The following is a 15,275-nucleotide window of genomic DNA, read 5'->3' as shown; positions in this document are numbered from 1 at the left end:
TCAATACTTAGCTGTTTTTACTGCAGGTTAGGAAGGGAAACCATCTTATCTGTGACTGGGGGGATTTATTAGTGCCAAAAAGATAATTGCTATTCATAGGCCACTGGGGGTTGATTTACAACCACTAATATTTAGGATTCCTCAAGCCGTTTTTCATCTTTTTTTTTTTTTTTTTTTATCTCTAGCCCTGCCTGCAGCGAGGAGGCGAGAGAGGTCAGGTTGGACGATGAGGGATGGGCCGGGCAAATTTGGCTGAAGACTAATGTGTGAGGAAGTAGCCAACATGAAAAGGACTCGTCCACGTAGGTCTATCTGAAGCTGACAAACACCTGTTGTACTTAACTTGTAATGAGTCTGCAGCTCAGACCTGTCTTGTGTCCGCGGGACTGTTCCTACGAGAACATTAAATGGCAATAAAAGGGAAACATTATGAAGAAAAGTATTGCTTTAAAATCTACTCGCTTCTGTTCAAATATAAAGAACAATATTTTGAATGACCTCATCAATAGCTATACATTGAGCATGACCAAAACCACCCCTCATGTTCTCTATTTACCTTTTGGCCCTTTTCTTACAAAACTTGTCCTCAAAAAGGCCATACCTTGTTTATGTTGATTATATTACCTGAAAGACAGGTAGCGTTCTGCTTTTTTGTATTTTTGTTTTGTAGTTTGGGAAGGGTTGGTTGGAGGAGAAACAGGAAATGAAGAGTTTTGGGCCTGTCTGTCTGCGCTGATCCTCCAGCTGACCGGGAGGCAGCGAGGGCTTCAGCGAGAGCACTCAGATGTGAGGTCACGGGTTCAAAGCCCAGGTGTTGTGCCTCGCAGCAGGACACTTCCCAGTCTAAACAGTGTCAATGATTTTAGAGAATGTCGAGGTTAACCCGAGATCAAAGAGATCCACCTCTGAGGGGGCTTTTTCTACTGTATCTGTCAAAGACATCAGTTTGAAAGCACCCTTATCTGCTCCTATCTACTGTGTGTGTGTGTGTGTGTGTGTGTGTGTGTGTGTGTGTGTGTGTGTGTGTGTGTGTGTGTGCGCGCATGTGTGTGCATGTGTGTGTGCGTTTGTGGTTATTTAGGGGTAATAATGTGCTCTTCCTTAGTGTCTGAATACAGCAGCTGTACATTTTCATATTCACAAATCCAAATTGCAAATTCAAGTAAATCTCACCACGGTTCTATCATGTTTTGGTGGACTAATGGAATTCTAGATAACTTTAGATAAGAGCTAAACAATTATCATATTTCATTTTCAATTTGTTGTCCAAATGAAAAGAGCGTATCAGTGGATGTAAACTGTGATATTACAGCACAACAATAAAAAGAACCGGAGAATCCCAAGAACGCCCAGCTACATCCTTTTGATTCCCATTTCATTGATTTAATTTCTCATCCTTAAGAGATGTCACTTTGTCTGAAAATGTATTCATCCTGCATATGTGACTCTTAATAACGCTAATCTTTTTGCCAGAGCAGAAATCTCATGGAGGGATAATCTGAGATAAATATAGTTAATTGAGGCCAGGTGAACTTTCTTTATCAGCAGCACAGTCAACCAATCTGAAGTTAATGTGATAATTAGAACGGAGATGTCTTCACTGAGAACAGAGCGTGGTCTTGTTCCGCAGCCATTTCCCTCATATTATATCTGATTTCACGACACATCAGGAAATCTATAGCAAATTAGTCGGGTAACAAATGCAGTAATGTTTTCCCATATACAAACACGATCATCTGGAAGCAATAAGCAAGAAAGACATCTACAGTTCTACGAGCATTTGTTGCTGATCTTAAATGACATTGCAAATATTTAACATAAATGCTATAAGTGCAACATCAACAAGATGTACCCTCTCTCTGAAAGAAAACAGATCGGAGAGGAAAAAAGAAGAGAAAAAACAGGCCCTCCTCTTTTCCTTTCCTTTCCTGGTGAGGTATGAAAGGGTGCTCTCTTTGGCCATACATGCAGCCTGTGCTCCGCCTGACCACCATTAACACCCCTGAGAGACCACGTCCTAATTACTGATTCAGCCTGACAGAATCTCCTTAATTACGAACTTCATTAGCCTGCAGGACTTTGTTTTTCTCCAGGAAAGGAGGGAGCAGGGGACGGCTCGGGCCAAGGTGCAGTGGAGGCGAGGGGTAGGGGCTTTAGCGCCTTGTTCCTCCATGCTTTTCTTTTTTTCTTTTTTCTTTTTTTTCAAAGGAGATGTTAAGACCTCAGTCAGAGATCTAATTAGATTCATGGTGAGAATCAGACACCTTTTAACTAGCCTCTGGAGTCCCCGTAAAAGGACAGTGAGATCCAGGGTAAGAGAGGCACAGAGAATTAAATGGACCTACTACTGCCTTTCATGTGTGAAGTGGTCTGATTTGCCATGTCCTCACCTCGAAATACAAAATAACCTGCAGCACTCACACACCGTGCTGCCATTATACCTCGCTTATAAACACATAGGACTGCCCGTGGGGGAGCGGGGGGAGGACAAAAGCTACAGCAAGACGATGTGCGGTGGCTTTGGCTCTTGCAGCAATTGGACTTGAAAAGACGTATATTACCATTACCTCGTTTATATTTTCTACACTCTGTTTCTTCTTACTGCTGTTTTATAATCCCGAATCATTAATTTGAGAAAGTGATCCACACCAGTGCAGATCATCACACACCATCAAAGTTACCCGCCAGTCATTTCTGTGGCTTACATGCATTTAGAGTTCATATGTTCACACTGCATCCACTGATATGGTACACAGCACTTTAGCCACTGAGCGTTAGCACCAGTTACATTCCAGTGAGGCGGCTGCTGATGTATAATGGAGAGTTCCCAACCATCGCCGGTCCAACTTCAAAGTCCCTCGGTGTAGGAGAAGTGCTGCTGCAGCGGCTGCATGAGGAGTAATTATTTCACCTTAAGCTTACATAAACCCTCCACAGGAAGTTATGCTTGTTATTAATTAGGAAGGCGGCTCTCAGAAACTCCAATTGAGATCGTTAGACAATGTTAGCATCACTCTCCTTCAATGGCTAAGCTCTGCCGTGTGGAGGAAGAACATCATGAGTGAATGAGAGTAAATGATTAGCAAGTATAATTTGGGTTAGTTTCTCTGTGGAGGTGTTAAGGTGTTCACTGGCCCGTAATAGATGTCACAACCTGAATTACTACTACCAATCATTTACACCGCCTGTCAAGCAAATGCTCCAGCTCTCAGCAGCCATACTGAAAGCCCATGTTCATACTCGGAAAAAATAGCCAAACAACTTTTCTTCTCTTCCTACTTTGCTGTGTTTGGATGTCAGACACATCCGCACACGTTTTGAACACGTGGCCGCACTGCTTTTATGAAGGAAAAGTTAAGAACATCTGCCGCCAAAGGAAAGAAGGAACACACATAATCCTTTTCTTACTTCTTCCGACCTCATGCACTGTATATTACCTTCATGTTTTGTATCCAACTTCATCTCCGCTGGAGCTGCAGCCTTCAGCCTTCAGCCCATATATAGGCTCATGAGACAAAACCACTTCTTTATTTCGGGGCTTGTGCTGAATGTACAATCAAAATGTTTGTCGCCTCAACCCAGGACATCCAATTTTCTTGAAACAAACCCACAGACTAGTTTGTCGAACGGCTTTTTTTTTTTTTTTGCTTGAAAGAGCACAGAATGCAGAGATACCCGCAAATGCATATGCACACACACACACACAAGAGATGCCCACGCAACCCCCACTTAAAATATTGTTTGTGAATATTAGTCATGTGGAAACCAACTCCCAGCGCCTGTTGTGCAGGGGGAGGATTGTATTATGACAGCACTTACCAGAGAATTGGCACAGCTTTGCATCAACGCCACAAATATCTCCAGTGTTTCATGAAAAGCTAATGAGAGTTGGCGTAAGAGTTGGGTCAGCATTCATGGAGACGCTGCGTGAAGCTGTGGACAAGTTAAAACTTCATGAATTATCATGTCAAATCATAAAAGGCCTGCTTGTGTTATGAATGTTGTTTGTTTGTAAATTAGGCTTCACAGAGAATAAATCTGGTCAGTGTTACTTGTCACTCAAGTTTATACAGGGACATTGTTTTATTATTTAAAAATAGAAAATAATTTTAAATAGCTAGATATAAAGCCTTACATATGTGTGCAGTAAGCAAACTTTGCAGTCTGAGTCTTAACATAGTGAATGATAATGTATATTTTGAAAATTATTTCTATTATCCACAATTGTAATACTCTTTCATTGATTGTTAATAAAAACTTTTGTTTAAAGGTCCTATATTGTATAAAGTAATAATTTATTGTATAATTATAAAGCAGATTGAGGTGACATATAAACACTGTGGAAGTGTCAAAATGCTCAGTCTACAGAAATAACTGGGCTTTTTTGGGAGGAGGGCTTAAAGAGACAGGTGCAAAAAGAGAGAGAGGGTAAATACAGGTATATTCAGATTGCTAAAAAAATAATGTTTTGTTTTTTTACTTTGAAGCATGTAAATATGTTCTAGAAACCCAAAATACATGTGTAAACGTATGTCCCTTTTTAGAAAAGTTAAAATGGCAAAATAGCACCCCTTACTATGTTGTCAGGCAAGTCTTTTGTAACTCCATGCAATAAGTGTATGGCAATTACGTTATCACTGTTTGTGTTAATGTGTTGTTTTTTATGTATTGTTATGTCCGTTTTGTGTATTCTAATGGTCCATATATAGTGTGGCATTGCCAACTATACTATAAATGCTATGGCATGGTTCATTGGGCCATACTTGTCCCTAAACATATAGCAATACATTTTGTGCAAAATCATGTGTGGAACTTATCACAAGCACTGGAAGAACAAACTAATTAAAAATATGTGCTATAATAAATAGGATTTACTGGTGTAGGGTTTATGTTTCACTTAGTCATCACCAATCTATTATAAAACCCTTAAGGAAAAAATCCTAAGATCTTAAATTACATTTTAAATATACTGTATGTCTCAGGCTCATTGACCCATTGAATAAGAGAAAGCAATGCACCATCTACTGTCCAAGTGCACACTCCCTGTCCTAGAAGTCCACCACCAGTATTTTATGCTGCCTCACTTTCCAGACACTAAGCACTCAACTGCCTTTAGACTCAGCCAACAGAAACTTGATATTTCATGTTTTTTTGGAGGTCGATTTTTCACCCTCCCGGCTACCAAGAGGGGGAGACACAGCGAAGCTCACAAGGGTGCAAAGCAGGGACAGAAGAACAGGTGCCCACAATTTCACCTGTCTGTTCAATGACCCACACACCACCAGAGACGTGGACTAAGGCTCCAGTTTTAGATGTAAGCTAATGTCATTGGATGGGATCATATCCGGACATGGAGCGACACACAGCATAGACAGCAGAACTAGTAGCCTTCATGTGGGTTTCAACAGAGCAACGTATTCCTCCAACATCTGTAGCCTGCAGCAGGTAAAAACTGGAGCTTCTATAAATCTATGGTATTATTTTTAAAAGTACCTGCTGGTTGAGCCATGGCACCGGCCAGCAAGCGGATAGACCCGTATCAGTGCTGATGATGTGGGAGGGGACTCGCAGGTCAAGAGACACAAAATAGCTCAGCGGGCACATGTGATATATTTAGTGAGGCCATTGTTTGTTTTATTTAGGGAGCGAATTGAGGATTTTCCAAACTGCAGGGCCCCTGAGGTATTTTATCAGGTGTACAGTCCACCATATGTTACACATTAGTGCACTGAGGGGAATGCTGGTTGCAGATACAACCTATAAAATGTTGGGAGTTTGGAACGCCAGTGGACAGGGGGTCCACAATTGCTCCCTTCAGAGTTGGTGCATATGTGGGAAACACTTATATGCAAATTAAACTGCATCACTATACAGCCCAAATCCCCCCTATCATTAAAGAAAATAAACCTTAGGAATCTATAGGCTAGCAGCTGGTCATAAGAATATTCATGCCTTGGAAATACATGTTTACGGTTGCAGCCGATGAAATAAAATAAGAGGAAAAAACTTTTTTAGGCTTCCCAAACGGAGCTGTGGGCCAAGTTCAGGGCAGATGCTGGAGGTGTCTCCGCAGGGCATCATGGGACAGAGGCCGAGGGCCGACAGAAGGAGAAAGAGGCGTCTGTGCAGGTGGAAAAACGTTTAGTGTTCCTAAACCGCAGCTCTCGATGAATATTTCATCGTGAAATGGCCATTTGTCACTTGTAGGTCTGCGACATCTCTTGGTCATACGTTGTCTGTGTGCTGACCTCAGTGAACATGGAGCACCAAGGCCTGCTGAGTGAGACTGCGTGTGTCTGTCAGAGAAGCTTGTAATGTGGCTCTTGGCTTCGTTCATCTATTAACAATCACATTTTGGTGCCAGGCTCTTAGTGTGTGTGTGTGTGTGTGTGTGTGTGTGTGTGTGTGTCTACAAGCTGTAACCCTGCTCTGAATTCATTAATTGTGATGGAGGATAAAAAGGGACACTTAGCAGGCTCATTAGGGCAGGGACAGCAACATAGGCTAAATACTGTATTCAAATGAAGCTTTACATATATTATTTACATATTACTGCCATCATTTGATTTTTGTTCCTTTTAAACAAAATATTTACTTGTCTTTTGTCTTAAACCCAATTAAGTCAAGAGTTTAGGCTTTAACGCGAACGATGTATGTCAATGAACGCAGCAGGCCGATGTATGAGGCGTTTAAGATCCCAATGTGAGTGTCTGTGTGTGTAATCGTACATTTGAACGCCCCATCTCCTTCAAAAAACTAAAGTATAAATAAATCAAAAATCCATAACAGAAAAAAAGAACATGTAACTAAAATGATTAGCTACTTGGTCAGTCCGAGTCAATAAGTGCTGACTGTTCCCGATGGCGAATTGGAAAATTGCTGCGTTTGGAAAACATAATCATCAGAGCACATCATGGCTGCAAAGGCCCCTCCCTCGTTATTAATAATAGAGAAAGAAACGGAATCCGAGGCTCCGATGTTTAATATATTATTATGTAAGCTATTTGAAGGGTGATTGTATAGTAATTGCTCATTAGTCTTGTATATTTATCGCTGTACCTTATGTCAAGGCCAAGGGAATTGTGTGGGCTTCATTCTCTCGTTTCAAGGATCAGTTTCAGAGGTAATTTGTGAAACCGGACGGATCAAGTTAGTCCTGACGTCGTTTTGTGACAGGCCCTGCCCGGCCTACAGGTGCCAGCTCTTTGAAAAATAAAACTAGAAAGATGACATGGTCACAAACTATCCCCAGACATCCACTTCTCCCAACTTTAGAGATTTTTTGCGCGATCAATTATTGACTTTTCAGCACTAATACCCCCCCAGCCTCTATCCACATTAGTGGTGTCAGCGGACGTAATTATACCTACTAATTGCAGATTAGAGGTTTTGGGTCAGAGGGGTCACTTGATAGGACCGACTACTCTTTTCAGTGACGGCTAATCATTTCACGTTGCAGACTAAATGTTTCATGCAGCGGGGCTTAGGTCCAAAATGTCCAAACTGGCTCGGTCGTGAATATTTAAGAAATAATCCAACTGTTCAGGAGCTGTGATGATGATTTACGGAGAGTTTGGCCTCTGGACGGACCGGAGCAGCTTAAGTTTAGATAAGCGGGTCACCAAAGGGCCCCACAGCTGGCCCTTAACGCACAGCACGAGCGTCTGGAAGAGAGATCTGATATGTGAGGGCCCACTTCACATCATAACACACACACACACACACACACTGTTTGAATTTTGTCCTAAGCGATTATATTCATATGACCTTACTCTCAAATTGCGCTTGATTGAGCCAAGAGCTGGAAAAAATGGCGCGCTGAATTTTAAAACATAAATATGTTAGCCAAGCTGTGGTTTGCAGCAACCACGCGCAGTGCAATTCCTTTTTCGATCATTTTGGATTATTTTGACGAAGACTATATTGCCTTACAGAAAAGTGCTAATTCGTTTTTTAAATGCCTCTAAGACTCACATAAAATGAAATATTTGGGTGGTTCCTTCCGAATAAGCATCCATTTAGACAGTCGGCCGTGCTCTTAGTTTGGTAAATGGGGATATAAATGTTTTAGCTCAACCTAAATGATCAAATCCGTAAAAAGAACAATGTATATCCATAAACAAAGCTGCCGCTACATTAAAAAAAAATTTAAAAAAAATAAAAGAGAGAGAGAGTGAGAGAGGGAAAGAGATTTCCAGGTTATAAACAAATGCGTTTAAATGTATCAAATTGTGCCAGGCTCTAATGAGCAGCCCGTCCTGTCTCCTGTGTCCATACAGGCGCACAGAGGGGGGGTGGGGGGGTGTGCGCCAAATTTGTTTGCGGCGGATCAAGGCTCACTGCACTTTCTTTATCTTAATTCCAACTTGAAAAGATATAATTATCTAGTTTGAACAGGACTGCTATCAAATCCTTCTTTAGAGGCAGGGTAGGGAAAAGCTCGAGTGGATTGTGAGGCTCTGAGCCGCTCGGTGTTGCTCGAGATAGGAGTAATGAAGTTGTGGAGTCCGGAGATACAAAGGGCATTAACCTCATTAGCATGAAACCTTTTCTTCTAACTATTGTGGGACCCTTTCAGTCCTATAATCCCCCCTATTTCAAAGCTGGGTTTGTAATAAAGCTTTTAGGTTGTTTTTTTTCCAAAGCTAATGGTATTCTCTAAAGATTTTTATTGCTGTTATAATCTATGGACCGATTAAGAATTCCCTATATGCCATGCCCCCCCCACCCCCACCTGAACCACAAAAAAGCTTTAGTTAACAATTAAACATAGCCTACACATGCATCTCGCACGAGAAAACACTAAAGTTAGACTTGTTACGTATTCACAAGAAGGAAAATAAATCATAATCCAGTTTAGAGTTGTCTGATTTTTTTTTTTTAATTGGCTGCATTGTTTTGCTTTTCTGTGCGTGTCTGTGCGTGTGTGTGTGTGTGTGTGTGTGTGTGTGGTGTGTGTGTGTGTGTGTGTGGTGTGTGTGTGTGTGTGTGTGTGTGTGTGTGTGTGTGTGTGTGTGTAAAACAGAGAATCCTATCCTGCTGTAAATAGCATCCCTTAAGTTTAGCCTGAAGGAGGGCTGTAATGTTCCCGTGCAGACCCCAGCAGCAGCTTGCACCATGACGCAGCCTACAAGACAAGGTTTTAAACAAAGATCCCATTTTGCGGCACATTGCAACCTTCCCTTATCGCGTCGCGAGGGCTAGTCAGATTGGACTAAATTATTTCCAACCAGGCCCCTTTGGATCCGTGGATTAAGAGATTAAAGTGGACCACTGGGCAATGCATCCCCTTTCCCCCTCATATTACCCGCATGATAATTGCCCCAAACTGATTTGCACTTTCACAAAAGCTTGTGGAGACTCTTTGTAGCGGGAGCGGAGCAGCCCCTCAAACGCACCACACCACTGCAGAAAGCAGTGCAGAGCTGCCGGAGGACACGCGGCTCCCGGCCGCAGCAGCAGGCTCTCTCGGCGGCTTCTCACGTTAAAGTCTAACGGTTCCCGTCCATCCCAGCTGCTCTACATAATCAAAAGCCTTTACGTTTACCGCGCGCAACATATTGATAAAACTTTATTGACAAAATATTGACAATTACATACTTCTTGGAAGTATAATGTGTGTTAAAATTGTAGCAAACTTAACACAAACACAAACATTATTTACAGTCTGTAAAAGAGGGTTTAACAGAAACATTAACTTTTAGCATTTCTGTACATGGAATACGCTCAGTGCTTCTTCTTCTTTTTTTTTTTTTTTAACTCTCAATGCTTGCATTTAATCCTTGGTGGCAACTTTCACTGGGGGGGGGGGGGGGGTCCTGATAGCAGGCTGCGTGGGGCCACAGCGACACATTGGTAAAAGCTTTAGGTTAAAGGGATGTCCTGATACCTTCCCTTTACGCTCGGATTTACTTATTAGAAAGGGGTTTTTTTTTTTGTAAATCGAAATTCATTTTTTGTTCTATTTTCTTAAAAAAAACTAAAAAAAAAAAAAACACTATAACGCAGCACCGCTACTTCATATGTTTCACAATCACTTTTACACGAGAATCATTAATTAAAGACTGCACACTTTGTAAAAAGGAAGAAGCACGACATCTCTGTTTGAAAATAGAGTTCAAAACGAAATTGATATTTTTTTTTTTGAGTAAAACTTGTCAAATTAAAACAACTACCAGGAAAAAAAAAACTATACCATGCAATTCAAGTTTTACAAAAGCATTTGGTGTTTTGTATCTTGACGTGGAAACGTTTTCGTTTGTTGAAAAAAAAAAAAAAAAAAAAAGAAGAAAAAAAAACCTTCTGAAGTGCAAACGTCCAATATGAATTGGAGAAAAAAACGAGGTGGTAGATGGGAGATTGTAGTGGTGGTGGTTGGTGCGTGGAAGGGTTCAGGTGAGTGGACTGACAGACCCACGCGGTGACAGCAGTGCCACCAGTCGGGTTTCTCTCACCCTCAGCTGCCGATCTCCGGAGATCAGAAATGTGACATTGGCTTTTTACCCCTCACTGTCTCTCCAGGCCTCCTTTGTCCATGTCCTCCTTCCCTCTGACGCTTAGAACAGAGTCTGTTTGATTTTTAATCGTCCGAAGTGACATCGATCTCCTCTGGGCTCCCCTGTTTAGTCGCCATCCTCCACCGGTTTATATGATGCGATCCTTTCTTCTTCTGCTGAGACTCCGAGCCCTCCTCCTCCAACTTCTGCCGCTTGAACTTCGTCCTCCGGTTCTGAAACCACACTTTTACCTGAATAGAGGGAGAAAAGAGAAAGGAGAGAGAAAGACAGGAAAAAAACTGGATCAGTTTCATGAGATAAACCGCGATTGAGCAGTGCGTAAAACCACGCATAAAAGGCCCACTGTTTTTGTAGCAGTGCTAAATACAAGCAGACAGCGGGGACAGGAAGGTAAACCGGGTCCTGCAGTGGTGACCACAACGTCCACCTTAAATAAAGATCAATTATATCCTCACGAAACGCATTCAAATCCTCAAATTACAATGGTTGGTCTAATGTGTAATATTAATTCAAATCAATCGAGAGAATATTTAAATCGCATTTGGGCTCACAAGCCAAAAAACTTTGGATGCGTCAACTAAAGTAGGCTAGGTCAGAGAATCCCCCCCCCCCCCCCCCCCCCCCCCCCCCCCACACACACACACACACACACACATTTTAAGTATTCTGCCAGCAAGTGAACGTTAAAAGAAACACAAGAGTGACATCCATGTCACATAGTCTATTTAACATATATTTCCACGCAGTCCTTTTAATGGCCTGAGCTGTGGTGCTGTGGGGAATTAACAACATCTACATCGATAAGTTGTCTGCTCCTGCTTTGTCACTGCAGCCCTTTTAGCTCTTAAACGGCCACTGAGGTGCGTTTAATGAGCCTTCAGTGGGCCAATTAAAGCAGGTGACGGTCCATTTTCCCCCTCAGTCCCTCCAAAGGCCCCGCCGTCCAGGGCACACACAGCGGACAAAAGACAGCGGCTGACGGGCTCAAACAGCATCCTAAATATGGCAGCCCGCCTCGGTCTTTGTATCGCCAATCCCATAAAATGGTTAACTGGTTAATTTGCCCTCCATTTTGAAAGGCAACATTCTCTCCCCCCCCCCAAAACAAAGTAATCCAACCCCTCCTAAAATGAGGTTAGGCCTATACAATGACAGTGGATTCGATCCAACAGAAAGCCCCTGTCTTCGATTGACAACACGCATTTATGGACCCTGGTGCGTAAAAAAACCCAGCTGATTATTTTAAATGAGTGTTTATTCTTTGTTGTCATATACGTTGAGATGCTTCTTTTTTTTTTTTAGCGCGGTCTGATTTAAAAAAAGGCTCCATGACGCATGGTGCCACGTTAAAATATATAATAGATAAATATATATTAACAACATAAGACTGTAACGTGCAGTCACGCCAGAACATGGCACAACGCACCAAGAAGCAGTCCGCAGCATTTCAAAATAAAATGCACGCATTGCCCAGGTGAAAGACAGCGATGGGGGGGGGGGGGGTTCGATGTTGAGGACATGATGGTTTTCTTACCTGAGTTTTCTGTGAGGCTAAGGCTGTGGGCGAGCTGCTTTCTTTCTGCTCCCACCACGTAATGGTTTTTCTCGAACGCGTGCTCGAGGCGCAGGAGTTGCGAGGGTGAAAACGCTGTCCGGATTCTTTTGGGCTTTCTGGCCAGCGCGTTGTGCAAAAGGAAGCTCTCTGGACTCGTTTCGTTACCTGGAATAACGAGCAGAAAACGAGGATCCGTCATGACCTTTCTTTTCTTCTATAAGATATTAACATCTCCATAACAACCAGCAGGCCCGCTCACAGCAAAATGGACCCATGGTACTGGGCAGCCTGGAAACACGGCATGATAATAATAACCAAAATAATAATTATAATAATACAAATGTCTGAGGAGAAGCTGGGCACAAGTCAACAAATGAAAATAAGTGATCGAACCCGTATTTATTATAAATAACTGCCTATGGAGGTTTTTTCGTCCTACGTGTGTGAGACCCCCGCATGAAGGAGAGAAGGACACAGCCCAGCAGAGGACTAATCCTCGGCTTAATTCAATTAGCTCCAAAACACAGAATCACATCAGGTGAAATGGAAGCAGCAGGAACATGTCTAAATAAACTGCGGCCACACACATTTTAGAAATGAATTTCGAATGCATTCCTACAAAATGTGATGAATTTGCTTTTATTTTTCAGAAAATAAAACTAATTCTCACAAATATAAATACCCTAAAATGAGCGAAGAAAGGCAAAAATAATGAACGAATTTTCTTATTAACAAGTCAACGTAATTAATAGGCTACAATCTAAATTACCCGACATTTGACCCATGTCAGCCTTACAAAATGAGCTAAAGGCTAGTCAACTAACCACCCAACATGTTTATTTTTAATTTTTTCTCCTCTAAAACAAAATTATTATTTTTTTAAAATTTAATTGTGAAATAAGTCGTATAAACCGCGGAGCAGCGAGATCCATTTGGTTTGTTTTTAAGGCATGGATAGAGATGATATAGCCAGTGCTAAATATAACCTGCAGGACCAACAGTGTATACACACATGTCAACATTTCTACTGGTCTTTTTTTAGCCTGAATAGACTCTCCAGGCAGCAGACAGCTACAGAAGCCAAGGCAACAATTCCTTCTTTTTTTTTACTCGAGTTTTTTTTTTGTAAATTAAGAAATGAATTACAGGTTTTTTTTTTCCAGCGAAATAATCCACTAAATAAGTGTCTATTTTGGCCTGAGAATTGGAGGTGATAGGCATTAAAACTGCTCCGCTACAGCTTCACTCATCCTGCTGTCAGACACGTCTCTAACCGCTCTGCAGCCGCTCGGCGTGTTTCGTGCGTAAAAGAGACGAATGATTTCTCACAACTTACCTTGAAATCTGTGACCCAAGTACCTATATCTGTGTAATAACCAGGGGTAGAAAGTTGACGGGTCCCTTTGCTGGCTGGCAAAAAGAGGGTGCGGACTGTGTGAGGATGAAAGCGGGTGAGCAAGAGCGTGCGGCGGGGCCACCGAATGCACCGGGACAGCGGAGTTTTGCTGATGAGAGACCGCCTCTGCGAACACCAAGTCCGGGTTCGAGTAGACGCCCCTGCCGCCAGAGTGAAAGCCGTTGAGGAAGGGGTTGATCTGGCCGGAGTTTGCATAGCTGAGAGCCGCCGGCCTAATGGGCTCCTCTGTGCGGGACACCGGTACGGGATTATCCTTCGCCACTAAAGACTCTATAGTAAAACACCTCTTGGGTGTAGGTTGAAACATGGTCTGATAGTCCAGGTTCCCCAGTTTAAGTTAAAGTTGTCGTTGGTGTTCTCGCTTAAAAAATACTCCACAACCAAGAAAAGAGGGGGAAAGTTTCTGCGCAGTAGAATAAGTTGGGAAAAGGCGGCAGTGTCGAGGAAGCCAAAATAAAAAGTGCTCGGCTACTCCCAGACTAATCCATGGATGTGATCGTTTTCCTCGCCGGGTTCGTGCAGGCAGATTTGTTAGTTCATGAGCCTAATTAGCGCTGCAGTCCCATAAACAGCTTCCTCTGAAGGCTGTAATGGCATGGTGATTGGTCGCTGCTGCTGCTGCTGCTCGCCTTAAGGTGGAGAAGGGGAAGACGCTTAAAAAGTGCGTCAATGGGAAGCAGGGGCGCGGAGAGGCGGACTCGAACGCGCAACACGGAACGGATTCGTCCAGAGAGGAGCTCTCCCCCCCCCCCCCCCACACACACACACGCGTGCACACACACACATACCCACGCGCACATATCTCCAGGACATTTAACATACTCATCTGAACCAGTAGAAAAGGCTCCAGGTAGCCTGCTTATTTGCATTTAATGGCTATGGCAGCTTCAAACTGATTTTTAAGGGTGGGGTGCGCGTACTGGTACTAGCAAGTGATTATTTGTTTAATTATGCACAACAATGTTGCTCCATTAAAGTGTATTGTCAGTGCTGTGCGCGTGATTAAAATGCAGCACCAGTTTAATTGGCTATCAGTTGGCCTTCGTTTATTTCTCAATTGTGTTCCTGTTTTTAGTTTTCTAACTGGATTTAATGTCGAGAAACCGTTCTGGTTTCGTCCCTGCTCATTTTCATTTTTTTTCAGATTCTATTAGGATAACTTTCAAATTGGAGACTCTTAATTTCTGCTGGATTGGGCTGTTTGGGAGCCAGCGGACACACACACACAATCTTTAGCTCTATAGATGTAGAGCTTCTGTTGTCAACACTGGACTCCGCGTGAACACTGAACATCCGAAAAATCTAAAGCACCTTCCCACTGATGAGTCGCTGTGTGTCAGCCAGTGTTAGTCAACGCAAAGGGCCCAGGTGTTTATTAGAGAAGCTACCTGGGACTGTGTGTGTGTGTGTGTGTGTGTGTGTGTGTGACTGAGAGCAGTAGCCGTGGCCGCGCACCGAGGGCCTTCCTAGAGAAATGATACCCAGTGATGTCTCACCGTGTTAATCATCATGAGGCTGCTTAGAACTCAGACATGCAGCCCTGGAAATCAATAATCCTGTATACGGGTTTTAAATTTTATTTTGATATATTTCTATGTTTTTCTTTGTTTGCATGTTTTTGAGTGTTGATGGAAATTTGTATAAAAGGTTATCAGATGTCAGAAAATTAAAGAGATGAGACTGAATGGTAAATATATTTATTGAAGTGTGAGATTATTATTATTATTTTTATTATTATTATTATTATTAGGCTATTATTATATTGTTGTTGTCGCCAACTTGTAGT

At 42.4% G+C, this 15,275-nt stretch overlaps 1 protein-coding gene across 2 annotated transcripts; it reads right to left on the bottom strand.

Moving 5' to 3' along the window:
• Positions 1 to 9,757: 9,757 nt before the first annotated feature.
• On the bottom strand, positions 9,758 to 14,214 carry emx2 (empty spiracles homeobox 2). Of its 2 annotated transcripts, none has more exons than XM_032507345.1 (3): positions 13,409 to 14,214; positions 12,057 to 12,237; positions 9,758 to 10,751 (listed from the first exon to the last, which is right to left on the bottom strand). In XM_032507345.1, exons 1-3 carry the CDS (start codon positions 13,794 to 13,796, stop codon positions 10,580 to 10,582), a joined length of 741 nt encoding a protein of 246 aa, XP_032363236.1. In that variant the 5' UTR covers positions 13,797 to 14,214; the 3' UTR covers positions 9,758 to 10,579. The 2 variants fall into 2 exon arrangements, with proteins under 2 accessions (XP_032363236.1, XP_032363235.1); XM_032507344.1 differs by having other exon boundaries at positions 9,758 to 10,747; positions 12,052 to 12,237; positions 13,409 to 14,207.
• Positions 14,215 to 15,275: the final 1,061 nt, after the last annotated feature.

This window comes from Etheostoma spectabile, unplaced genomic scaffold, assembly GCF_008692095.1.
Source record: "Etheostoma spectabile isolate EspeVRDwgs_2016 unplaced genomic scaffold, UIUC_Espe_1.0 scaffold00002169, whole genome shotgun sequence".
Classification (NCBI taxonomy): Eukaryota; Metazoa; Chordata; class Actinopteri; order Perciformes; family Percidae; genus Etheostoma; species Etheostoma spectabile.
This window is presented reverse-complemented; position numbering and strand designations above follow the sequence as displayed.

What these genes read in the sequence shown, in the direction of transcription:
- emx2 (XM_032507345.1), bottom strand. Translation starts at nt 13,796, where the DNA reads ATGTTTCAACCTACACCCAAGAGGTGTTTTACTATAGAGTCTTTAGTG. An exon ending in CTTGGGTCACAGATTTCAAG is followed by an intron (nt 12,238 to 13,408) that starts GTAAGTTGTGAG and finishes TCGTTATTCCAG; the next exon opens with GTAACGAAACGAGTCCAGAG. An exon ending in AGCCTTAGCCTCACAGAAAA is followed by an intron (nt 10,752 to 12,056) that starts CTCAGGTAAGAA and finishes TTCTCCCTCTAT; the next exon opens with TCAGGTAAAAGTGTGGTTTC.